The 24,995-nt window shown below is 43.8% G+C and overlaps 1 protein-coding gene across 1 annotated transcript in view; it reads left to right on the top strand.

Annotated features, from left to right (window-relative positions):
* The first annotated feature begins 5,019 nt into the window (after positions 1–5,019).
* IGF1R (insulin like growth factor 1 receptor) overlaps positions 5,020–24,995 on the top strand; it is a 272,165-nt gene continuing 252,189 nt past the window's right edge. The window contains exon 1 of the mRNA XM_074966524.1: positions 5,020–5,523. Within this exon, the coding sequence (XP_074822625.1) occupies positions 5,430–5,523 (94 nt within the window). The 5' untranslated portion in view covers positions 5,020–5,429. The remainder of the gene's footprint in view (positions 5,524–24,995) is intronic.

Genomic DNA, 24,995 nt, shown 5'->3' with positions numbered 1-24,995 from the left:
TGTTAAGGCCAGAAGGAGGGGAAATGTTGCATTTCTGTTGCAGTGGCAGGCAAAGCACTGGAGAAGTCATCCAGGTGGTTTCTCACCCTCACATGCACTGTGGACGTGACCTGTCTGCCTCTGTCTGACAGTGTTTATAAACCTCTGCCCCTCACTCCAGGGCTCAAGTGACTCTTGCACTACTCCTCTTCTGGTCCTTGGTGCAGGGAGCAGGCTGGGATGTCCCTATACCCTGGCAACCACAAGCGACTAGAACAGATCCTTAGAGGCAGCTGATATAATGTACAGCAGCCAAGCATAAGGGGGCAGAATGAAGGCTGCATGGGCAACCACATTGCTGGCATAACAGCTGAACTGATTTGGCTCACACTTCCTATACATTTAACCTTGAGGTGGAGTCTGAAAAATGTCAGCCTGCTAATTTCTGAGCAACTGGAAAGGATGGCTTAGAATGGAAGTCGAACCTAATCTTAGCTGTCGTGTGCGCTACCTGTGTCCGCCAGAGCATACAAGAATGTTAGGGGCTATTGGTCCTTGCTGTGCGTGTGTGAGCTGCAGTGAGACACTTGCAGTGAGAGCACCTCAAGCTGATATGGCTTAAATCATACCCTGCTGCCTGGCTCTGAGAAGCTGATAAATTCTGAAGGGGATAGGAAGAAAGTGAGGGAATAAATCTCACTGTTCTCCTATGCCAGTCATACAGATGGGTCATACTTTGAAAGTGTACTACTAGTTAGAGTCTGGTAAATAGGTCAGCCTGCCTTGAAAGTGCTACACAAGCCAAAATAAAGGCTAGTGAGTCCTATGTGGAGAACTAGAGCGCAGGCGACGAAAATAGTTGAGCATCTCTCCCTTCATTCATGGCCCCAGAAAGCAGTGGCAAGGTTGCTGTTAAAATTAAAATATGACTGAGTATTAGGATATTTGCCAAGGGTAGATATATGTGGGTGAGAGACCAGGGTCTGTGAGTGTTTTGACTGTCTTGTTTCATCCCTACCTCCACAGTCCCTTGATTTTTCCACCTGAGAGGCATTTTAGTAAGGATGCAAATAGGGTGATGGTATTTTGCAGCACAGTGTAGAGGATTAAATCTGCTTTTGTGTGCGTGTTTAGGTGTATCTTTCTATTGGTCAGTCCATCTCAGGGACGATAAACCAGAGGTGGAAAGAGGGAAGGCATAAAGCTCATTGTAAACACGGGGAGGGGGTGACTTTATTTTGCAAGTCCTCCCATTGTAACAAACGGGACTACTGTCAGAGTGAGGCATAATTCAAGGTGTGAAGGAGTAATGAGGGCTGTTGAACATTTTGCAAAGCTTTCAGGAGGGAGTCCTTCCCTGCTACAGCTTAGGAGCTGGACAGAACATGGGAAAGGTTCTTTGGAGTTTTGGGCTTCCTCCTGTGAACCTCAGCAAATTCACAAGACAAGGATGTTTTGGTGGTATCTAGATAAATCATTCCAAATTATGGAACTTACATGCATTATTGCCAATGTATTGCAAAGAAGCAAGGTGGATGAGGTAATATCTTTTATTGGACCCACTTCTGTTGGTGTGAGATAAGCTTTCAAGCCACACAGAGCTCTTCTTCAGGTCTTTGTCTCTCTCACCAACAGAAGTGGGTCCAATAAAAAGTATTACCTCACCCATCTTGTCTCTCTAATATCCTGGGACCAACATGGCTATAACAGCACTGCATACAATTTGTTGCAAGTGAGCAGAGGTGTGAAGTCTCAAAGAGTGGAGAGCTGCTTCTTTTTGTCTTTTTTCTTTTATAAGATTATTGGAAATTCCATAAAAAGCTATGTTAAGAGAGCCTCAAGAGCCAGGACATGACAGAGTTAACATTACTGAGATTGTAAACTGTTCGGGGCAGGGGCCATCTTTTTTGTTCTTTGTTTGTACATCACCTAGCACAATGGGGTCCTGGTCCAGGACTAGGGCTACTAGGCATTATGGTAATACAATAAATAATAATAATGAATGTTGGATACATAACCGACCTTTTATATCTATGTGTAATTTCAATACAGTAATTTCAATGCAGGGAGCTCAGTGGGGGGTGGTCTGGGTGCAGGGGGTCTGGTTGCAGGGGGTCTCCAGATGCAGGGGTTGAGGTTCAGTGGGGTGGGGTTCAGGTATGGAGGGCTAGAGGGATTCTAGATGTACGGGGTTAGGCTTGGCAGGGGTGCCTGGCTATGGGAGATCCGGATGCATAGGGTTGGGCGGATGGGGGAGCAGCTCCCCATACATTGACCCCTCCCCCACAGCTGAGGAGTGATGGGGGTAGAAAGCAGGAGAGGATGCTGAGCTTCCTGCATCTGGGGGAGATTTCTGGGGGTGGGTCTAATACAGACCCAGCCACTCCTTGCAGGAGAAGAGGAAGTCCCGTCGTCTCCTGCCTCCAGCCCAGCCAGGACTACCAGCTGATTCTGGCTCAGAGTAGGAGCCTGTGGCTGGGGTGTCCCCAGCCCCGAGGTGATTTACCTCTGCTGGCTGCTCCAGGTGCCTGAAAGGATGTGCCTGCACTGCTAGGGAGTGGTGCGTGACTGCTCTTGCAGCTTCCCTTTGCTTCCCTGTCAGAAAGACATTTTTCTGCAGGGAAGCAAAGAAATCTGCAGGGGACATGAATTCTGCATACGCACAGTGGCACAGAATTCCCGCAGGAGTATTTTAAAGGAGACTATCCATTAACTCTTATCAATGTACAGCCAATGGCATAGAATTTAGTTCTCATTCTGTCTAATAGTGAGCAGTGATATAAACCTATACATGGACTAGTCAATTTGTTACAGTATTTTAATTAATTGTATTGAAATTGTCAGTGTATGAATGTGCTGTATTACTTTGGGGCTAAATTCTTCCTTGGTTTCTTGTTTCAGGGGAGCCCAGCAATTTTAACAGTTGCTTCCCCAACCCTTTTCTTGTCTTCTCATCTACCCCCCACAAGCCAGGAACTTCAAGCTCTGCTTGGTAGCTACCCTCTTGAATGCACAAACACTGTGGAAATCATTTAATAGTGTATACATGTAATAAATAAATAAATTAAATAAAGCATGTAAGACTCAAACCTATGCAGGACGTAGCTCCTTCTGCTTTTATGTTGACTTTTTAGCAGCTTAAAAGAAAAGTCTTTTCTGCATGCAAATTTTTTTGCAACAGCTGCAAGAAAAAGAAAAGGAGCTTTTTGAGAGATCTGTCCTGAAACTGGAGATCGTCTTTGCATTTACAATGGGATTATTTTAAATTTTACCGGCATTTTGTGTGTCAATAAGAGGCACGTAGGTGGTATGGCAGGAGAGCAAAGCAAAGCAGGGGAGTAAGAATCCACAGGGTTGTCCTGAATGGGGCATGGATGCCTTAATTTAGGACTAGTTTTTAAGCATTTTCCTTCTATTGATGAAAGATTTGTTTGGGTTTTTTTGCAATCCACTTGCTTCAGGGAGACATTTGACATTTCATTTTAACGTATTTTTACAAATCTCCCTCATTCGAACTGATCTCAGGGGACAATCTTGTACGGACGCATGTGGCGTGGGCGAGGGCCAGGTATTGCTTTGGGACGCAGGAGGGAGCCTGCAGGGCTGCTGGACGGCCTGGCAGACCCAAAGACATCCATGCCTCGGGCTGACACTCTGTTCCCGTTTTGAAGGTTTCCTTTGCGACCGTGAGGACTTCCCTCCAACCTCGCCTCCACCCCCACCCCCCCAGAAAATCAGATTCCAACGCACAAGCTCGCAGCCTCTGAAAAACAAAACCACCAGCCCAAGGAGCTCAGTGCCAGTCAGGCCCAGTGCTGTTCCTCCTCGCGCGGCATTGGGAGGAAGGAGACCCGGGCGCGGGCAGCTGCCGCCCAACCAGCATTTTGCAGGGGGCAGACCCGGGCACTGGGGCAAGGCTGCAGCAGCGCGCGCGCGCGCGCGGACGGCCACGGGCCGCAGCAGGGGGGGGCGCGCGCCGCGGCTCTGCCGCCTGGGCTCCGCTCCGGACGGCGCCGGCGATCCCGCGCTCCTCTTTTTGCCGCGCGCCTGCTCCGGGGCCCCCGCCGCCGCTGAGCGCGAGGAGCCCGGGAGCGCGTGCGTGCGCGCGAGACCCACCTCCCCCGCCCGCCCCCAGAGCCCGTGCGGCAGCGGCATCGGCGGCGGCCGCCTCTTGTTTACCAGCATTAGCGCGGCACCGTGCGAGCGAGGAGGAGCAGCGGCGAGAGGGGCAGACCGAGCCGCCGCGCGCTGCAAGCCCTCCCGCAAAGAGCGGCCAGCGACTTCAGTACAGGGCGGCGGGGCCTCCCCTTCCACCCGGCGCCCCCCTCCCCACCCCCTGGGAGGAATTGCGGACCCTCTGCAAACACGCTGCTGGGCTTTGACCTTCAGCAAACCGGATCCCCCCCCCCTTTTCCCCCGCTACGAGCAACCCGCCCCCCCCCCTCCTCCTCCTCCTCCTCCCCGCCCGGGTTGGGCTGGACGAGGCGCGGGGCAGGTTTGCAGCGCGCACGCACAGGCTTCAGTTGTGTTTGGATTTTCGTGCCATGGGGAAGCGGCAGCCAGGAGGGATGCGAGCCGGAGAGCAGCCGCCGCTGCCGCAAGAGGAGGAGGCGTGCTGAGCTCCTCCGCTCTCCCCGCTGCCACCTTGTGTGTGTCCCGGATTTTTTGTTTTGTTCTTGTTTTTTTTGGGGAGGGGGGAAAGGAGCCGGTGGCAGCAGCGCTGAGAGGAGGAAGAGGGGGAAGCCTTTTCATTCATTTTTTTATTATTATTATTTGTAGGGTCTTCAGCCCCCTGGACTTACTGGCTTTTGCCTGGGGTCGGGGGGAGCTTGCAAGGGGGGGCATCCCTTTGCAGCAGCCTGCGCTTAGGGGAATAATCTCCCGGCTCGGGAAGCTGTATTTCCTCCTCCCTCCTAAGATTGCTTTGGATTCCCCCCCCCCCCTCTTTCCCATCCAGGTTGTTTTTTTTTTTTTTTTTTTTTTTTGCGCGTGTGTTTGCTGCGCCTGTGTGGTGTTTGAAAATGGAGGCTGAAGATACAGACTGCCAGCCCCAATGTGCTTCGTGCGTGCTACTTCTGTGCACATTGTATCCCTGCAGGCAGCGCTGAGGGGGGAGCGTTGCTTCGCCCTTTCTGGGGGAGCACCAGCCCAGCGTTTCCATTGTTGGCCGTGGGTGGCTTCCTCCGGAAGAACAGCAGCTAGGGAAATAATAATAATAATAATTAATAATAATAAAAAAAAACCCTTCCAATTTTCAAACCCAGAGGGGTGGTTTTTTGTGTGGGAGGAGGAGGAGGTTATTTCTCCCTCCTTCCCTCGGTCTCCCCCCACCCTCCCAATTTATAGTTCTTGTGTGTGAGTGGAGGGGGAGAGGTTTGGACTTTTTTCTTTTCTTTTTTTTTTTTTTTTTTGGGAAAGGGGGATTTTGTCCATAATTAAAAAAAAAAGGAATGAAGTCTGGCGCTGGAGGAGGGTCCCTGACCTTATTCTGGGGGTTTCTGCTCTTCTTTGCCACACTTTGTCTGTGGCCAACAAATGGAGAAAGTGAGTATTTTGCGTCTCGTTTAACATGGGGGCGGGGGGCGCTTGTTTTGCACTGCGGTGACTTTTGAGTTTCAGGGGCTGCTTGTGTTTTCCCCTGGTTGAATCTGCTCCTTAAGCACATTTAATACCCTGAGTTCAGGCTGCTCTTTTCTCTCTCCTCACTTGGAGTGGATGGCTTTGATATGCCTTAATGTAACCAGGGTTTAGACACTTTCCCGTGTCTGAGGAGTAATAGTTCCAATTGCTTCTCCCCAACCCCCTAATCTTTTCACCTACTGTGTTCATTCCTTAAAGCCTGTCCAGATTTCCCCCCAATATGCCGATGTTAAAGTCCCAAGACTGTAAAGTGCCAATTAAACATCGAAAGGCCCAGGAGTACGTGCTTCCAGTGTTTAGAAGGGAACATTGACTTTAATCGCTGGATGCCTTTTTTTAAAATCCAGTTTTAATACCTTCTAATTGAAAGGATTTCTGTAAATAAGCAGGTTGTGTTTTTTGTTTTTGTTTTGCAAAGTGTGGCAGCCTCTTCTTGGGATGCACAGATGTAAAAGGACTATATGTCAGCATACAAAGATCACCGATCTAATATATATTTTATATAGATCTGTACAACGTGTGTGTGTGTGTGTGTGTGTGGGGAAACACAAATGTATTGATGATTGGAAGGATTAGAAACTTAAAGATGAAGAAATCAAATTAGAAGCTGTTTTTATACCTAGAACTGAAGTTCTGCGGTTGATTCTTTTAAAAGAGCACGAGTTGTTTTCTTCTCTGTGTGTGTGTAAATTCTGCCTTGTTGAATAACGCGGTTCTGTGTGTGTGTGTGCGTGTGTGTGTGTGCACGCTCTGCAAATGGTTAAGTCTCCAGTGCATAAAGATGTCTGGTGTGGATTCTCGCTGCTGTTTATCTTTTCGGAATCGCAGTGTCTGTCCGTGTTGTTTGGGAGTTGCAAAATCCCCGACTTTTGTTTTTGTACATTTCAAACCTGTGATTATATTCTCTGCCCGCCCCCTTTGGTTGCAGGGGAAAATAGAAGGGGAGTGGGGATGGTGGGAGCTGAAATTGACTAGATAGCAATGATCAGCATATTAATCGGTGCAGATAATCAATTTTCTTCTGTTTTGTTAGTTTGGATTGCTGGCCCCTAAAATTACGGGTTACTTTGCCCCCATTTTTGGCGGGGGGAGAAAAGATTGGGGGCGTTGTTAAATGGGCCTTTTTATTTCAACCATTTTAACATTGTGCTCGATCTCCCTCTGTTTGTCTTTGTGTTTGTGTAGACAGGTTTCCTTAATGCTAGATCCGTTCCTACTAGCTGAATGGTTTAACTTTTTAAAACGCTCTAACCATTGATGAACGTAACCAGTTTTTACTTTTGAAAAGGTGTGTGGAGAAGAGAGTGCATTTCATCCATTAAAATATGAGGAAAGAATTCCTGAAACTTAAGAAATACATACACATGCATCCGATGAAGTGAGCTGTAGCTCACGAAAGCTTATGCTCAAATAAATTGGTTAGTCTCTAAGGTGCCACAAGTACTCCTTTTCTTTTTGCGGATACAGACTAACACGGCTGCTACTCTGAAACACACACAGGGAAACCTCTAAGTAGTTGTTTTACGTTGGAAAATAAGTTCTTTGGATGTACCGGCAATTAAACCAGTTGTAGAAATGTTTCGGGCAAGGCTAGGGTAGATGGAATCTGTGAGGCATGTTGAGTAATATTGTATTTCGTTAGACAGTGAATGCCAATTAACTCCTTAAAAGTCAGGGCACAACTTGGCTTTTAATGTTGTAATGCTTGGGCCAGCAAGGGCTGGGAGAGTTTTCTTTTTCGGATAAGTCGAATCTTTTAGCTAGAATTGCTTTCCAGAGAGGAGATTAATCCTTAGGGTTGAAAACTAAAACCCCAGAGCTTGCTATTTTTGGTTGGTGGTGGTGTATGCTGGTGGCTAGAAGAATCAAGGTAAACGATGATTAATAGGTTTCAGAGTAGCAGCCCTGTTAGTCTGTATTCACAAAAAGAAAAGGAGTACTTGTGGCACCTTAGAGATGATTAATAATAAATGTAAAAAATTAAACTTTTATTCCATCAGTTTAAGAGTACATTGGACCAATGTTCTTAAATTATTTTTTACCAAGTCCAGAGCATCTGCAATGGTTGAGAGGAAAAACGTTCTCTTAACAGAGGCAACAATAATACATTGGATTTTATTTTTCAGTCTTTTGAAATGTTTGTATTTGGACCATCTAGCTAAAATGACTCAGTTAATAAATCTCACATGAAATACTTGTATTTTGAGGAAGATCCAGGCATTTCAATATGACAAAATAAGATGAGAAGCTTGTCTTAGCTGAATACTGCCTCTAATTACGTTGACTTTGTAGTTTGCAGTTTAATAGCCTTTGTTTTCATGAGTTATTACTGAAAGAACTTTACTATTCGGGGGAAAAAATGACCCCCAGACAGATGTTTTGCATCACTTTGTATTCTTTCCTCTCCCCTCAGTAGAGGAAGGAAGATTTATCTTATTTTTATTTGTTTTTCATATATAATGTCATAGCTAAAAGGCACTTCCATTTCTGGTCAAACAAGCAAGGCATTCCTAAATAGGAGTACACAGGAGTTACAACAGGAAGAAAAAAAATTCTTAATACTTAAATCTCACCTCTTGCATTTTAAAGATTTTTTTTTGGTCATTAATAAATCAGTAAGTACTTTAAAAGGAAAAGATGTTCACAGTATACCAACATTTTGTCAAAAGAGCAAAGAAATCCATTCCTGAGAAACTTTGCATGCAGGTGAGGTAGCTCATGTGGTATGTAAGATGGCCAGGTGTTGGGGGAGACCCTTTAAACCTTGAGGCAGGTTTAAGATGCACATTAAACTCAGAATGTCCCCCCCCCCCTTTTTTTTTTCTGTGTAAGATCACAGTATTGAGCATATTGAAATTTGGCTTTTGTTTCCTTACCTTAGGTATGAATGGAAGGAAAAAGCTGAAAGGGGTGCCTTAAAATATTAGACACCCAGAATAAAAATACCATTAGTATGGTACCTGGTGTAATGCTACTTTGGACCCATGACTATGTCAATGAATCTGCTTATCTTGGCCTTGAGCATTACCCCATATGTAGAGCTTATGCTTTGTTTTAAATGTTTATTAACAATAGTACATGCTGGTATCTTTAGATCCATATTTCAGGATGCATAGTAAAAAAATCCTTATGAATGTAGTCAGTGTACGTGTGTAGCATGAACATCAGTATCTCCTAATATGCTTGGTGATAGGAGTATATAGTTGAGTGAGTTACATAATTCTTTGGGCAATTTAGATACTGAATATGAAATGTTTCAGTCTTAAAGGAATTAATGTTAATCAGGTACACTGGAAATGAGAGAGAGGGAATATTTAGAGGTTATCAATAAATGATTAGGATTAGAGTCCATCGGAAGAAACAGTGAGGTAATCAATGCTAACCCCAACAACAAGTGTAAAGGCACATGTTAAATCATTCTAATACCAGAATCAGGACACGGGTGTATGAATCATTAGCTAAAAGGGTTAGGAAATGGTGGTGGTTGTGTTAATATGAAGCAGGATGTGTTAAAAGGACAGAAGATGGGAACTGTTATGGAATGAGGATGCATAGTAGCTGGTTTAATTGTAGAACCAGTATTTTGGGGGAGAAAATTTTTTTCTTCCTGTAAAGTAAAGGAAGTCCAACTAAAGAGTTTGACTAAATAATGAATGACAAAAATATTGTTAGAAGTGGAGGAGGAGAATAGGCTGAAGTGAAGAATAAAATCAACTGGTTTTAGCTTGAGTGAAACAGAAGAAATTAGTTTTTTGTTAATGGAGGAATAGTGTGGATTCTATAAACAAGTGGAAGTCGAACATGTAATTCTAATAACATTCAATCCTTGTTAAAACTAATGTTAGAATGACTCTGAAATGTGAGTCTAATAATTTGTTTTTGCCTTTGTCAGCACACTCGATTTCTTTCCTTAAAGCCTATACGTTTAAAGTTTTCACAAGAAGAAAAACCTGCTAGGTTTAAGTTTCTTTACACTCTTAAAAGAAAAGGAGTACTTGTGGCACTTTAGAGACTAGCAAATTTATTTGAGCATAAGCTTTCGTTGAGCTACAGCTCACTTCACGAAAGCTTATGCCCAAATAAATTTGTTAGTCCCTAAGGTGCCACAAGTACTCCTTTTCTTTTTGCGGATACAGACTAACACGGCTGCTACTCTGAAACCTTTACACTGTTAAATGGCTAGTTTAGATCCATGTGCTTTACTTGCAGTGTAGTTAAATGGTTTCAAATGTTTTTTTTGTTTGTTTGTTTTTTGGCTCTACTAAATTTACATTTAAGAATATACTCTTCTGCTTAATAAAAGGTTGTCTCTTTGATTTAATGATTAAAATACAATACTATATTTTTAGGGATATACATTATTGGACTGAAGTTGTAATTGTGATTTTAAAACTATATTAGCATGAATTAAGAACTTTTTTCGATCAGTTTTTTTTATGTTTCTTCAGTAGACTCCAATTTTACTGGTGGTCATTGGAAGTTTTCATTTGGTGAGTTGAGAGAAGACAGTTAATGGATTAAAATGATGAGTTATATTGTATGCAGTTTTTCCTGTTCACAAATGGTATAAACTGTCTAGTGACCCCTCCTGGTCTTACATTTTAGGAGGCACAAATACTGTGTGAAAACAAACTATTCTTTACACTTTTTGATCACTGCATGATCTTTCATGAAACACAACTTTCTTTTAACCTGTTTAGATGGTCATGTGTGATGTATGCATCAGGGTAGTTTACAGACTAAATTGAATAAATGATTTAAAGCAATAAAAAATATTCCCCAAAAAGTCTGTAATAAATTTACTGAGCAAAAAATAGAAATTAGTTTGTACCTATATCCTCTGTACCTTGTCTCACAATGTTGAATTTCATCAATAAGATGCTAGAGATATTAATTTTATCTCTTCTTCCTGTAATATTAAGATGTCACCTAAACTGAGGAAGCACTGCAGACCTTTGAAACCATCCCTTAAATGTTGGTTTATTAACCTTAATAAATAATCTTACTTTAATTTTAGTATACATCTCTCATATTTGGAAACACTTTATGGTTTTACCTAATAACAGCTGGCTTACTGTAAATTTCAGCGGTGGCAAGTGCAATTTTGTATTGAAAAACGTGATGACCCTGTATCCCTAAATTTAAAAAATGACTTGTGCTGTATTGTAGTAAGTTGTATCTCAAGTGTTTTGAGCAATGGTGAAAGTTGTTTGCAAGTACGTGATTTCAGTTTATTGCAGGTCTTTCTAACAAAGATTGGACTTAGTCTCATCACTATCTGTGAAACCTTAGAGTTTCTCCAAAAGAAAAGGAGTACTTGTGGCACCCTAGAGACTAACCAATTTATTTGAGCATAAGCTTTCGTGAGCTACAGCTCACTTGCATCCGATGAAGTGAGCTATAGCTTACGAAAGCTTATGCTCAAATAAATTGGTTAGTCTCTAAGGTGCCACAAGTACTCCTTTTCTTTTTGTGAATACAGACTAACACGGCTGCTACTCTGAAACCTTAGAGTTTCTGTTACAATTCCTGTTTCACAGAACACTTGGAGTGCAGTGATGATTTTGAAGGGAAGGTGTGATTTTGCTGTTTTGCTGTGTTTGACATGAATAATTTTGTTATTACTCTAAGGTGTGTAGTAGGTTACTTGGATTGGTTTTTGTGAACTATGAACCATTTTTAAAAAAGTTTCCAAAACCTTTTATTGCACAAAAGCAGAAATCAACTAACAATAGTTCATAAGAAGGCACATGTGTGGTTTTTAGCTAACTTGCTTTGATACTATTTTCTTAGCCAAGTTGCAGCAGGTGCTATCTGAGTTCAAGATCGGAACAGATTTCATAGTTCTATGTATTCTGTATATCCAAAAGTGTCTGGGGCACAATTTGAAGACAGACAGATGAATAACAACATAGGTGTATAATATGAATGAACATTTTGTATTCTCTGCAAATGGACTATAAATTTATCAACTCCTCAAAAGTCATAAACAGACTAAAAAGTTGTTCAAGTCAGGGCGGCTAATTTTTTGTAAAGGTTTTCAAAAGGAAAGTTTGGTAATTTATTGATATATTAGGGAGAAATCTCTTACCAAAAGCTGGTGGTGGTGGTTTAGATTTTGTTCAGTCTTTTACAGATGATTTAATTAACCTTCACAAATACTAAATCTAAGCAACCCCTCTAGATCTTAGTTAAATCAGTGATTAATTTCTTAAACTACAAGGTGCAAGCAACTTTTAGAGTACAAATAGAAGGCTATGTAAAATTTGTTAGTATGCTGAAAGCAAAAATTGACACACACACACACACACACACACACACACACACACACACACATATAATCTGTATTTTATAGGTATATTTACAAAAGAGAACATATCAGTTTGCTTTTGGCAAAACTGTTAAGAAGTCCTAATGTTCAAGCCTTGATATTAATCTAAATAGTAACTGTTCAATTTTTTAAAAAGATCAAACTACCCTGTTAACTGATAGTGCCTTTCTTGTTTGGCTTGACATTAAGTACATCAGTATGCATCATTGTGTCTCCGTGACTTTCAGGGTAGTTTTGTTGAAGACTTCCAGCATGTTTAATATCTATGAATTTTTCACACATCCACCCAGTAAGCCCCTTACCCCTGATCGATGCAGTATGATCATACTTGAGCAGAAATGCAGGGATAAATAAGCTTTGAAAGTGCTGCAAAAATACTGTCTTGCAGGAACATGGTATAATTTTACTACGCATTTTAATATAACTTATTTCTTTAATTAGAGGAATAAACTGGTTAACATTTTTCTTTGCCGACAAGTTTGTGTTTTAAGTACCACATTTATAGACACTGTATTGTTCAGACTTCTTTGAATAAAGGTGCATGCTTTGTACAAAATAGGGAGAAGCTCTTTTCCATCAGAGAATAAACATAAGCTGCTGTTATATTTCTGTGCTGTAACTGCAGATGAAATAAGTACTACTAAAGACTTTGTCTTTATGTCTTATCTATTTTTTTTTTGTTACTGCAGGAATTAATGCTGGTAATAGTTTAGTTTTGTAAAAAAAAAACTTGTTTTTGGATGAGTTCATCTCCCACATGATGCAGACAAAATGAATATTTTTTTATTGAAATAGCTCTGTGACGGGTCAGGGAGTGTGTTATCTGCAAAGCTGTTATTGGTGCCATTACATGCTATAAAGATAGCTCTGTTTACTTAGAAGTGTGAATATCCGCTCTGATCAGAGCACTCTCTTAGGGTTTTTTAAAAAAATTCTTGGGATACTGTACTACTTGATTTTGGAAAGAAGGAAAAAATGTGTGTGTCAAACTGTGGAGGCATATAGATCATATAAGGGGCTCTTCTAATTCTGGATATAAATGTGACTGTGTTTTTCCTTGGTGTTGTGCTGACTTGCCTGATTTTCTCCAACCACACCTTCCATTATTTGAATAATTTAGTTATTAAATGGAAGTTTGTGTAACTTCTGATCTTTTCATGCTTAAGCAAATACTCCAATGTTTTCAGAAACAAGGGAGGGTTTTTGAAGTTCAGGTGCTGGAAGTGTTCAGAGCATGATCTGAAATAGTCCCAAGTATCCCCTTGTCCCTTGGAATTCAAACTGTATCAGCACAGTCTGTTTGAATCAGATGTACTGTACCTGCTGTTAAGTTTATAAGCTAGGTTTATACAAATTACTTTTTAAATTTTTCATGATACTGTATTACAAAAATATGACAGTTTTAAAACAAATGGCTTTATAATGAGAGAACATCCATAAATTAGAGCAAAGATGATGCATTTTTCTAAGTATTGTTTGTTTCAGATGCTATTGTAATATACCAGGTATAACTGGTGGGCATGCAAGTTGGAATTAGCAGAGAGTATGAAGTATGTTTTCATTGTTATATTCAAGATTTGTTCTATTTCGACACTTTACTTGTAAAGGGCAAAGTATCAGACAGGGTAATGAGCTCAGGCTCAACACATGATTAAAATTAGTCATACACAAACCATATTGGAAAACGTTAATTAAGTGTGAATGGGGGTGCTGTACATAGAACAATGTGCAGGAGCAGCAGGATATCTCATAGCTCTGTGTTGTGATAAGGTATTGTGGAGGTAGCTTTGTTACCTTAATTCTGTGTGTTCCTTGTTAGTTTGTGTTGCTGTGTTTTGTGATATCATCTTGTTGGTAAAACATCTGTTTCCTCATATGTATGGTAGACCATTACATCTACTTAACTTCTAGACTGGAGTGGGCAAACTACGGCCAAGTGGCTGCATCTGTTGTTTTAATTCGTCCCTCAAGCTCCCGCCGGGGAGCAGGGTCGGGGGCTTGCCCCACTCTGTGCAACTCCTGGAAGCAGTGGCATGTCCCAACACCGGCTCCTACACGTAGGGGCAGCCAGGGGGCGCCGCACACTACCCCCACCCCAAGTGACGGGGCAGCGTGCACTACCTGGCTGTGCCTCTGCATAGGAGCCAGAGGCGGGGACATGCTGCTGGTTCTGGGAGCTGCTTGAGGTAAGCGCCGCCTGGAGCCTGCCTCCCTGTCCCAGCCCTGATCCCCTCCTGCCCTCGGTCCCAGCCCAGAGCACCCTCCTGCACCCCCAGCTGGAGGCCCCCCCCCAATTTTGTGAATATTCATGGCCCGCCATACAATTTCTATACCCAGATGTGGCCCTCAGGCCAAAAAGTTTGCCCACCCTGTTCTAGACCCTGCTGAAACTTGGATGGACCCTGATATAGGGCTTAAGTCTCCTCATTAGTGATAGTAGGAACAGGTGATAGGTGTGTCTACGGAATTTAAACTTCTGATTAAAAAAGGGCAGAGGGCTTGTTTCTGGCACTTGTGGTATCAAAAACAACTTTCCCAAACATGATCTGATTCAGTGCTGTTTTTGTGGCATGTAGGGACAGGCGCCTCATTATTTCTTTATTAGGGATACTTTGAAATTAACACCATTTTAATCTGTTTCATTTTAGCTATTCAGAAACCAATGGGCAGCGATGAAACTGGCAAGAATCAAATCAGTTTCACTTTGGGAAAGCTATTTATAGGGAGGAAGAGATGGAAATGGTGTGGCAACCCCTGACCACAAAATAGCCAGGAGATGTTATGGAAATGGGGAGGGCCTTCTAGATGCCCGAAGGACATGGTGCTGGGGTTGTGTGGTTTCAGTTAGGAATCCCGACTCACGGAAGAAACTTGGCATCCCCAAACAGGGTCTGGGGACATGAGCCTGGTAGGAATCACAGTGTCACCTCCATTACGCTGTTGAAAGAGGGATGGTTTGGAAATACCTTGTTTGAAATCAGTGGACTACTCTGTTTTCTCTCTTGATCACTGGATGTGGCATTTCCCCCCTACTGCTTCCCCCAAGTGTTGACCCATAGTTAAATACACATCATTGCCTAATGTACCTAAATTTCCATTGGGATTAGATCCATTCCCCAAATGCCACTTTGGTTAAGAGGATGCAGAGAGAGACTTTTGATTTGTAGATTTTAGCAGAAGACTCTACTTTACTACCAGAAACCCAGTTTAGGAGCAGAACATTCTTCAGTGCACTCCTACCCAGTCAGGTACTTCAGTGTCATTCTCCTTTCCAGCAGATGGGAGTCTTCCAGAATTTTGATGATATCCCTCCTCTTGACCAGGAGAATTTTTGGCTGTTCTCCAGTTGTTTCCGGTTTCTAGCAGGTGGAAGCAGCCTGTGGTTCTGTATTACTTTGTAGTTAAACTCCCCCCCCCTCAGTTTCTGGTGGCTGAGAATTTTTTTCTGAACATTGCTGCTTTTCTTTTTTTTTTAATTGCTTCCTTGCAATATCCAGTCTCCCAGGAGAAACTGAGGAAAGGGGCCTCCCAGCAGTGTCAGAGGCAGATGTCATTTGCTGTTAGTGTGTTTGTGTACTTTCTTCTTTCTCCCCCTTTCGTGAGGTACTGAGGTTGGACAGAGGGAAGCCCTGTAAGCCAGCACAGAGGAAAGTGCCAAAGGCCAGGTGGACTGCCAATCCTATCCCTGGTAGCTAGAACTTAAAGCAGAGGTTGGCAAACTATGGCCCGTGGGCCCTTCCTGCCCAGCCTCTGAGCTCCTAGCCCGGGAGGCTAGCCCCCATCCCCTCCCCTTCTGTTTCCCCTCTCCCGCAGCCTCAGCTCACTGCGCTGCTGGCTGGGGTTGTGAGCTCTTGCCGGGCAGCGCAGTTGCAGAGCCGTGGCTTGACCCAGTGCTCTGTGCTGCGCGGTGGAGTGGCTGGCTCCAGCTGGGCGGCACGGCTGTAGCGCCGGCAGCCACCAGTGCTCCAGCAACGCGGTAAGGGGGCAGGGAGCGGGGGGTGGGGGGGGTGGATAGAGGGCAGGGGAGTTTGAGGAGGTGGTCAGGGGCATGGATAGAGGTCAGAGGGTGGGGAACGGGGGGTTGAATGGGGGAGGGGGTCCCGTGGGGGGCAGAAGCAGGGGGGATTGGATAAGGGGTGGGGGCCGGGCCATGCCTGGTGGTTTGGGGAGGCACAGCCTCCCCTAACTGGCCTTCCATACAATTTCGGAAACCTGATGTGGCCCTCAGGCCAAAAAGTTTGCCCGCCCCTGGCTTAAAGCCTACCCTTTGGTATTCCCTGGAGAACTCAGCAGAGGGGAATTTTCTATTAATGGGTTGATCATCTTTTCCTGTAGTCCATCTGTGGGCTAGACCCAGGATGGAGTTTATTGATGCATGAACTTTCCTAGCGAAATGCCAAAATTGGGAGAAATTCATCTGGTTTTGTCGGGTCGCAAAACTGAGAGTTGCCTTGGTTTGTTTGAAGACAAGGGGAGGGTTTTGAGCCAGCTTGGGTTGTGAATCTGGGAGTGACCTAAGCTTCTGGACAGAAACTGGGTAAAAAAACTCATTTGGTTCTGTCCAGTTTCATTGTCTTTCATGTGCTAGCAAAATGCTGTTTGAATTTTCACCACAGCAAGGAAGGTTTAATAAATGTATAAACCTCCTTATTCATACCAGTTCTTATAAAGGAGGCTTATAAAATACTCCACCCTACTCCCGTCTTTTAGGCCTGCACTAAATCGCTAGAATCACAGTTAAAACCTGAGGTTCTGTCCACCTTAACAGTTTAAGTCCAAGTGTTCTGCAGAAGTGCACAAATATTCTCTTAAAGATGGTTCATTAGTGAGCTATCTTGCAGCTGTAACAGAAATGCAGAGAAATGCCCTGACAATGGGAGAATTGCAGTGTTTCTATTGAAGATGGGTCTGTGAAAGTGTCTGATGTAAAGCTATGCAGGAGAGTTCTGGCTTTGTATGCTTTTATTTTGTATGTATCAAGAAATGAAGTTCTTGTTTCCTGGTGGCTCATTGTTTAAATAAACATGTTGCATTCTCAGTAGAAGACTTTTAGTGCCAACTGCTCACTAATCAGATGTATTAACATTTTATTGTTTCCAAGCCATACCAAGAGAGCAACAGCTTTACAATTCAGTACATTTGAGGAAGATTATAAAGGAATTTGGGGTGGATCACAATGAGCACTTCAAAAGCAACAATGTCAGACTTGCTCTGCAACACAGCAGAGCTCCTGTGGAAAAATACTGTCATCTTAACAGATGCAGAGTTATTTTGGAGGGTATGCTGTATAAATACATGGACTGCGGTTAAATTGTGATGACAACAGATGCACTCTCTGTTCTCAATTCTTTCATCTCTGAACAATATGTGAAAAAAATCACAAACCAAAAAGCATCAAGAAAGAAAAAGGTACCTTCGCTACATTGTTGGGGCAGTAGTTTTTGGGTGACTTCCTCTGTTACAGATGCATTTTCATTTCAGACAGTCCGTTTTGCAGTTAGACTAAATGCTTACCTCTGAGGAGTCTGGTAAGATCATGTGTAAGCGTCTGTAGCTATTAACAGTTTTTGTAGTGTTCTGAATGGAGCTATATATTATTGGCAATGCTTTAGAAATGCCAAGTAGACTAAAGTCAGGATTGGTTAACCTGGCAAAAAAGGTTTCCAACATTTTAACAAAAAAAAAGCCCAAGCCCAAACCCAACAACATGTGTAACTAATTTCAGTGGGTGGGCCAACATTGTCTGAGACGTTATTGATGTTCATCTATTTAACATCAGTGACAGTATTTTGAAGTTGTCCACAGCACATTGCAGTGTGCGTGAGAGACAGACACTTGGAATGTTTGAATCTGATGTTATGTTGCAGTGCTGCACAGTTGCATTCACATTTGTTATCTCTCTGCGGATTTGGTCCTGTTTTAATACTACTTTGACAGTTATAAATTGTGGGCTTGTTGTTTTTGGGTTTTTTTGAACAGCAAATAAAACAACATAGCAAGATGTTGTCGTCATCAGTGTATTAGCATCTGTCTGTCCACTAGTGGGATAGAAAAGTCTCAAGTTAAATATTATAGCTGAATTTAAAAAAAAAAAGGGGGATTGGACAACAATATTGGTAGTCATGCATGCTAAAATGGGGGGTGGTCAAATATCATGCTTCAGAAGCTGATGGCATGCAGGGGTTGTGAAGAAATGTATTTTCTTGCATGCATTTGCATTGTAACTTCCAATTTGTAAAATAGCAATAATTGCTGACCTTGTAGGGGTGTAAGTGACTTAACGTTTTTAAAATGTATTAAACTCATTGGATGACTTTTTTAACCTGGAGGAAAAAGATTTTTTTTTTTTACTGTGAAGCAAGGTATTACTAGGCATTCCAAGATGTGTGCAAAACTTTGTTCTTAGCAAACCTGAGACTTGGTGTGGGGGAAGTCTTGGTTGTTAACTGACTGAGAAGACAGTCTATGTAATTCTTTAAAAAAACAACAAACAAACAAAAAACAAACAACCCCCCCCCCACACTAAAAGAATGTTAAGGTTGCCAAGTCAAGCACACAAGTTAGGAAATACTAGAATTAAGGTCGTTTGTGCAACCTTGATGCGGTCTCCTTGTGCTTATGATAGTCTTTAATTACATCACCACACGTTGTTGTTTTTTTCCCAGTAGGATACCTGTCTCATTTACTGTGCGAGAATGATGATTCTCACAGAACATATAACTATTAAATATTTTTTTATGCTCATCATTCATTGGGTGGCCTGAGGCCTTATTCACTGCACAACAGCTAAATCTGGGATACAGAATTAATGTCCTTATAGGCTTCTGTGACACTCATCATTGGAGTATCAAGTCAACAGTACCCAAATTGTGGGTCGTGACCCCAAGTGGGGTTGCATTGCAGCAGTCCTGAGTGTGCAGAGGATGACATTTTACAAAACGGCATTCTCTGCACAGTGTGACCTCGCATGCACCTTATGTGCAAGGTCATGCTGTGAGAAGGATGTCATTTTGTAAAGCAAAATGGTGTCCTCGGTGCTGCCTGGGGTTGCTGGAAGCAATATATCCAAAAATGAGGTCCTGCAGGAAAAATGTTTGAGAACCACTGATCTAAGTGGTTCAAAGACATTGAGTTTCTTTATAACGCCCCATTTTACAGAAGGGGAACTGACTGGCAGAGATTAACGCTTAAATTATCAGATGGCTGCTAATTTTGGGTGCCTAATTTTCAACACTTGGGGCCTGACTTTTTCAAAGTGCTTATAATTTTTATAGTATTTTTAGGGTGACCATATCTTCCCAAAGGAAAAATGGAACACTGCATGGGACCAGCCCGAGGACCTCCATGCGCCCACCCTGCCCCACCCATGCGGGGGCAGCCCGGCCTGAACTGCTCTCTTGAGCCCTCCTTTCTGCGCAGGATTGGTGGTGTTTCGCTCTTCCCCCTGCATGTTCCTCTGCACCCTGCTAGGGGTTGCACCCCTTTTTTGCAAAACTGGCATTAGTCTAGTTTGCTCTGGTTCTTACCAACTGATGATCAGTTGGTAAGAGTAAACGGGACAAATGTTCGGTTTTGCCAAAATAGTCGGGACGGCTGGGACAGGGCTTAAAAAAAGGACTGTTCCGGCCAAAGCGGGGCCTATGGTCACCTTAAGCATTTTATATCTTCAGAGCACAGTTTCCATTAAAGTCAGTTGTAGCTGGGACTGCTCAGAACTTCTGCAAATAACACCTTGCATGTCTCAAGTTCAAAACCCAGAAAATGAGTAACGCACAATTAGTGACCACTTGTGAAAAGTTTGGTGCAAGTGATTTGCCCAGCAACACACAGGAGCTCGGTGGCGGAGGCAGGGATAGAATTGAGTCCTGTGTGGCATTCAGGTAGTGCTGAGTGACTTTTTTTGGACAAATTGTTTATTCACCCAAAAATTCAATTGTGGCTGGTCCAAAACTGTTCACAATTTTGATAAGAATTTCCTGAGTGATTTTTGGCCAAAAGTTTTTTTTTTTTTTTTGGGGACATAGGTATTATTCACAGAATGGCTGGAAGAGAAGTTGGTGGTGGTGCCGGCCTTGTAATCTTTAGTCCGGTGGTTAGGGCACTCACCTGGGATATGGGAGACCTGGATTCAGTTCACTCCTCTGCCTGATGTGGAGAAGGGATTTGAATTTGTCTTCCAAATGACAGGTGAGTGCCCTAGCCACTGGGCTTATAGATGCATTTTCCTTGTAGCCCAGTGAGTATTTGGGTACTTTATACATAGAGGAACAGCTTCAACAGGAGAGAATGAGGGACTTGCCTCAGACTGTCTGGACCACCGGGCAATGGGTCACACCACATGCCAAGTTCAGATCCCTTCTCCACATCAGGCAGAGGAGGGGAGAATTGAACCTGGGGAGTGCCCTAACTGCTATAAGGGAGGCACCACCACTTTGTGGTCATCCTCCAGCCATTTTGTGATTCTAGCGCTTCCTTTCCTTTGCTTTGATTTTAATAAACATGGTGGTTTCATTTGACTAAGAATTCATTTTTTGTCAACTTCTTTGATTCACTGGAATTTCTAGGTTTGGTATGAACCAAATTTTTGGTTCAGTTTTTGGAACTGTCAACAAACCAAATCAGCTATTCACCTGGCTCTACATTCAAGTCAGTCAGCTTCTTTCTTCTTCGCACTGCCTGGGTGCATAGGTGCCGACTCCATGGGTTTTCCGGGGCTGGAACACCCATGGGGAAAAAAATGGTGGGTGCTGAGCACCCACCAGCAACCTCCCTATCAGCTCCCCCCCACCCCCCTAGTGCCTCCCGCTGGCGGGCCCAGCGAATCAGTGCTTCCCCCCCTCCCTCCCCATGCCTCCTGCCCGTTGCAAACAGCTGGTTCGTGGTGTACAGGAGGCTGGGGGCGGGAAGGGAGGAGCGAGGATGTGGGGCGCTCGGGGGAAGGGGTGGGGTGGAGTGGGGACGGGGCCTGGGTCAGCCACGGGTCGAGCACCCCCCGGTGCTTTGGAAAGCCTGGGTGCCAGCATCGCGGGGGAGAATCTCTGCTTTCATGGCATGGAAAACTTCAGCCTGGATAGTTAAAATTTGGCAAAGTTATAAGCAACTGAAAGCAGGGTCTAACAATGGAAAATGTTAGGCACCCTTAACTGTAGGTGGGGCTACCAGTTCCATGTATAATTCTTATGAGCACAACCGGTTCCATCTGTTATACATAACAGCCTTTTCTTCTGCATGCACCACTGATAGAATGTGTTTGAGTTTGTGTAATCATGCTGTCCTTCAGAGCTTATGAGCCCCAATATTACTTCATCAGCGTGAATGTTTTATAGCGTGTATTGATATATTATCGTCTATATTTTGTGCAAATTTGCCTTCTCCCTTTTTGGTGTGGAGGATACACAAGGAGTAGAGAAATGTAATAACCTGGTCAGAGCCTTTTCATACCCAGGGAAGAGCAGAAAATTCCATGAATCGCTTTGGGCCTTGGAGTATATATTAAATTTACCTGGGAAGTACTGAGAGCCTAAAGTGTGGGCATTATAGAAAGATTTTAGATAGTATAACTGGGCTACTGTCTACTCTTTCCTGTAAAGTTAATAGATTGAATTCTAACTATGCTTGGGGGCTTTTTTGGAGGAGAATGAACAATTGTAAAACTGGTTTCAGAGTAACAGCCGTGTTAGTCTGTATTCGCAAAAAGAAAAGGAGGACTTGTGGCACCTTAGAGACTAACCAATTTATTTGAGCATGAGCTTTCGTGAGCTACAGCTCACTTCATCGGATGCATACTGTGGAAATTGCAGAAGACATTATATACACAGACACCATGAAACAATACCTCCTCCCACCCCACTCTCCTGCTGGTAATAGCTTATCTAAAGTGATCATCAAGTTGGGCCATTACCAGCACAAATCCAGGTTTTCTCACCCTCCGCCCCCCCACAGACAAACTCACTCTCTTGCTGGTAATAGCCCATCCAAAGTGAGCACTGTCTTCACAATGTGTATGATAATCAAGGTGGGCCATTTCCTGCAGAAATCCAGGTTCTCTCACCCTCTCACCCCCCTCCAAAAACCACACACACAAACTCACTCTCCTGCTGGTAATAGCCTATCCAAAGTGACCACTCTCCTTACAACAGGTTTCAGAGTAACAGCCGTGTTAGTCTTGATTTTCATGCAGGTTGTAAGGAGAGTGGTCACTTTGGATAGGCTATTACCAGCAGGAGAGTGAGTTTGTGTGTGTGGTTTTTGGAGGGGGGTGAGAGGGTGAGAGAACCTGGATTTCTGCAGGAAATGGCCCACCTTGATTATCATACACATTGTGAAGACAGTGCTCACTTTGGATGGGCTATTACCAGCAAGAGAGTGAGTTTGTCTGTGGGGGGGCGGAGGGTGAGAAAACCTGGATTTGTGCTGGTAATGGCCCAACTTGATGATCACTTTAGATAAGCTATTACCAGCAGGAGAGTGGGGTGGGAGGAGGTATTGTTTCATGGTGTCTGTGTATATAATGTCTTCTGCAATTTCCACAGTATGCATCCGATGAAGTGAGCTGTAGCTCACGAAAGCTCATGCTCAAATAAATTGGTTAGTCTCTAAGGTGCCACAAGTCCTCCTTTTCTAATTGTAAAACTGTATCTTCCTTTCAGAGAGCTTAAATATGCACCACTTCCTAAGCAAATCCAGAACAGTGGGCAAGGGAGTGTTAATTGTGTATAAGTCAGACTTACAATTTAGATCTGATCTTGCTGTCATGCTCATTTGTTGCTCTTCACAGCTGAATTTTAGGCTCACTCAAGTTGAATTGTGATTTACCAACATGATAGTGACTCACTTCCTGTGAAAGCCAAGCCTGACTGAGGGCTTTGGGTTGGGGAGCAGTGAAGAAGGGCAGATTGGAATGGAATATGAAAGTGATTGTATTCCAAGTAGTTTGGTGCTGCTACTGACTCTGGTACCAAAATGAACAGAGTGTTGGCTTGTGACAAAACAGGTGTAGGTAGCTAGTTTATTTAGTAAGGTTTTATTTAAAAATACCCTCACAAATACATTGGTAATTAGGGCAGTCATTTGCTCTTTATCAACAAGGAAAATACGAAGAATTTAAGTTTCTTCTATAAGAGGCCACTTGCTGCTTAAAAGACTGAAGGGATAATATTCTCCCATTCCTGGTTACCTAAAATCCAGCTTCCCCTTTTCTTCAGGACAGATTCGCACTTCCCTCTTAACTTGCAAGGTCTCTTCTCCAAATCAGCCTGCTTCCCTGTGTGCCATCTCCTGCCAGCTCCACCTGCTCTCTTGCATTATAGTAGCTGTCTCTGCGTAGCTGACTTGTATTCTGATGGTGAGACTGGAGAAAAGTGCATGTGGGAGGCAGTGTGGTCTTGTTGATAGAACTCCAGAGGCTTGAGTTCTGTTCTTGACTGTGCCATTGACTTCAGATGAGACCTTGGGCAAGTAACTTGGTGTTTCTGTACCTCTTCCCTGTCTATGAAATGGGGTTAACAATGCGTTGAGACCTACAGAATAAAAACACGGTTATGGTTATTTAAACGTGACCTGCATAAAATTGAAGTGGCGGGGGGAGGAATCTTGTGTTCTGATTTGGCTTCTGAATATATAAAGGCGTCTTGAAGTGGTTCAGGATGAGGATGTTAATTAGGTTCACTCCCCAATAGGTTCATGATGAGATGCTAGTAACTTGCACAGACTTTCTCTGCTGGGCAAGGTTCCGTAGGACAAATCTGTGCATGTACTGCTTTCTCTGCCCCATAACTATCTCCTGCACCCCTTGACCAAGATCCAGCTTTCCCAGAATTTTTCAAACTCATTGAAATGGTGGTTAGCAAAAAAAAGAGACAAGAAGAAAATGCTTCAGAGGACCATTCCCTTGTAGAACCAGTGAGGACCTGAGATACCAGGCTGGGGAGATCTGTGTTTGAGAAGCAATGAAACTTAAACTTACTGGAGGTGAAGGCAAGATCCCTTTGGCTCTGCCACAAAGAAGAGCTATTCGCAGTGAAGAATACGACCGTGATAGCATATGTCAAAAAGGCAGGAGGAGCTGGATGCAGGATATTCTAGAAGAAGGAGTGCCTACTAATCTGAACAGAGTGGCACGTGGCACAAGCCAGGGGTTGTTGCATGAAGCAGTGGTTCTCAACCAGGGGTCCATGGCCCCCTGGGGGGGCTGCAAGCTGGTTTCAGGGAGCTGTGGGGCCTTGTGGCTGAAACAGGGCCCCCTGAGCCACAGCACCCCCGTGAGGCTGAAAGTGGGAACAGAGCTGCAGGGAGCCTCAAGCCCCCGCTCTCCCCTCGGAGCATTGGTGGAGCGGAGCTGCAGGGCTGAAGCCGGGTGCCCTGAGCTCAGGTGGAGCTGAAGCTTGACGCCCTGAGCCCCGGCGCCCCCACAGGGCTGACACCAGGAATGGAGTCACAGGGCTGAAGCCCCGGGCCATGGCATCCCCCTGCTGGGTCTCAAACCCTGAGCCCTGGTGTCCCAGTGGGGCAGAAACCCTGAGCCCTCCACCCAGAGCACTGGCAGTCTACAGGGCTAAAGCCCTGAGACCCCCCCCACTTGATGGCTGAAGCCAGGAGTCCTGAGGCGTCCCCCACTCCTCTGCTGGGTCTTGGAGTTTTTATAGTATGTTGGAGGGGGGAAGAGGCCTCAGAAAGAGAAAGGTTGAGAACCCTGGCGTAAGGGGGAAGACTGATATCTCAGCAGTTTTGTGAGGCAGGAATGCGATCAACCGGGCGGAGAGGAATCTGCATTCTATCTTGTAACTGCCCAGTTCTGACCACAAACAGGGCACCTTTTGTGTCATCAGGTAATCTGAAGACCGTAGTCTGCTGTTTCAGAAGAAAGAGCCAAGTAGCTATAAGAGGAAAATATATGCATTACCTTCCGTACCCGTCTTTTTTAGGACTACAGAAAATGAGAGGGGGAAAGGAAATGGTTGATCTCACTGCCTGAGAGGAGAGCTTGGCTTTCGGAATTTGTAGACATGACAGGAAAAAACTCCCAGGTTTCTTAAATACCAGATGT

Source organism: Natator depressus, chromosome 10 (assembly GCF_965152275.1).
Source record: "Natator depressus isolate rNatDep1 chromosome 10, rNatDep2.hap1, whole genome shotgun sequence".
In the NCBI taxonomy this organism is placed as follows: Eukaryota; Metazoa; Chordata; order Testudines; family Cheloniidae; genus Natator; species Natator depressus.
Note: the sequence above shows the minus strand (reverse complement) of the source record. Positions and strands in the feature narration are given on the sequence as shown.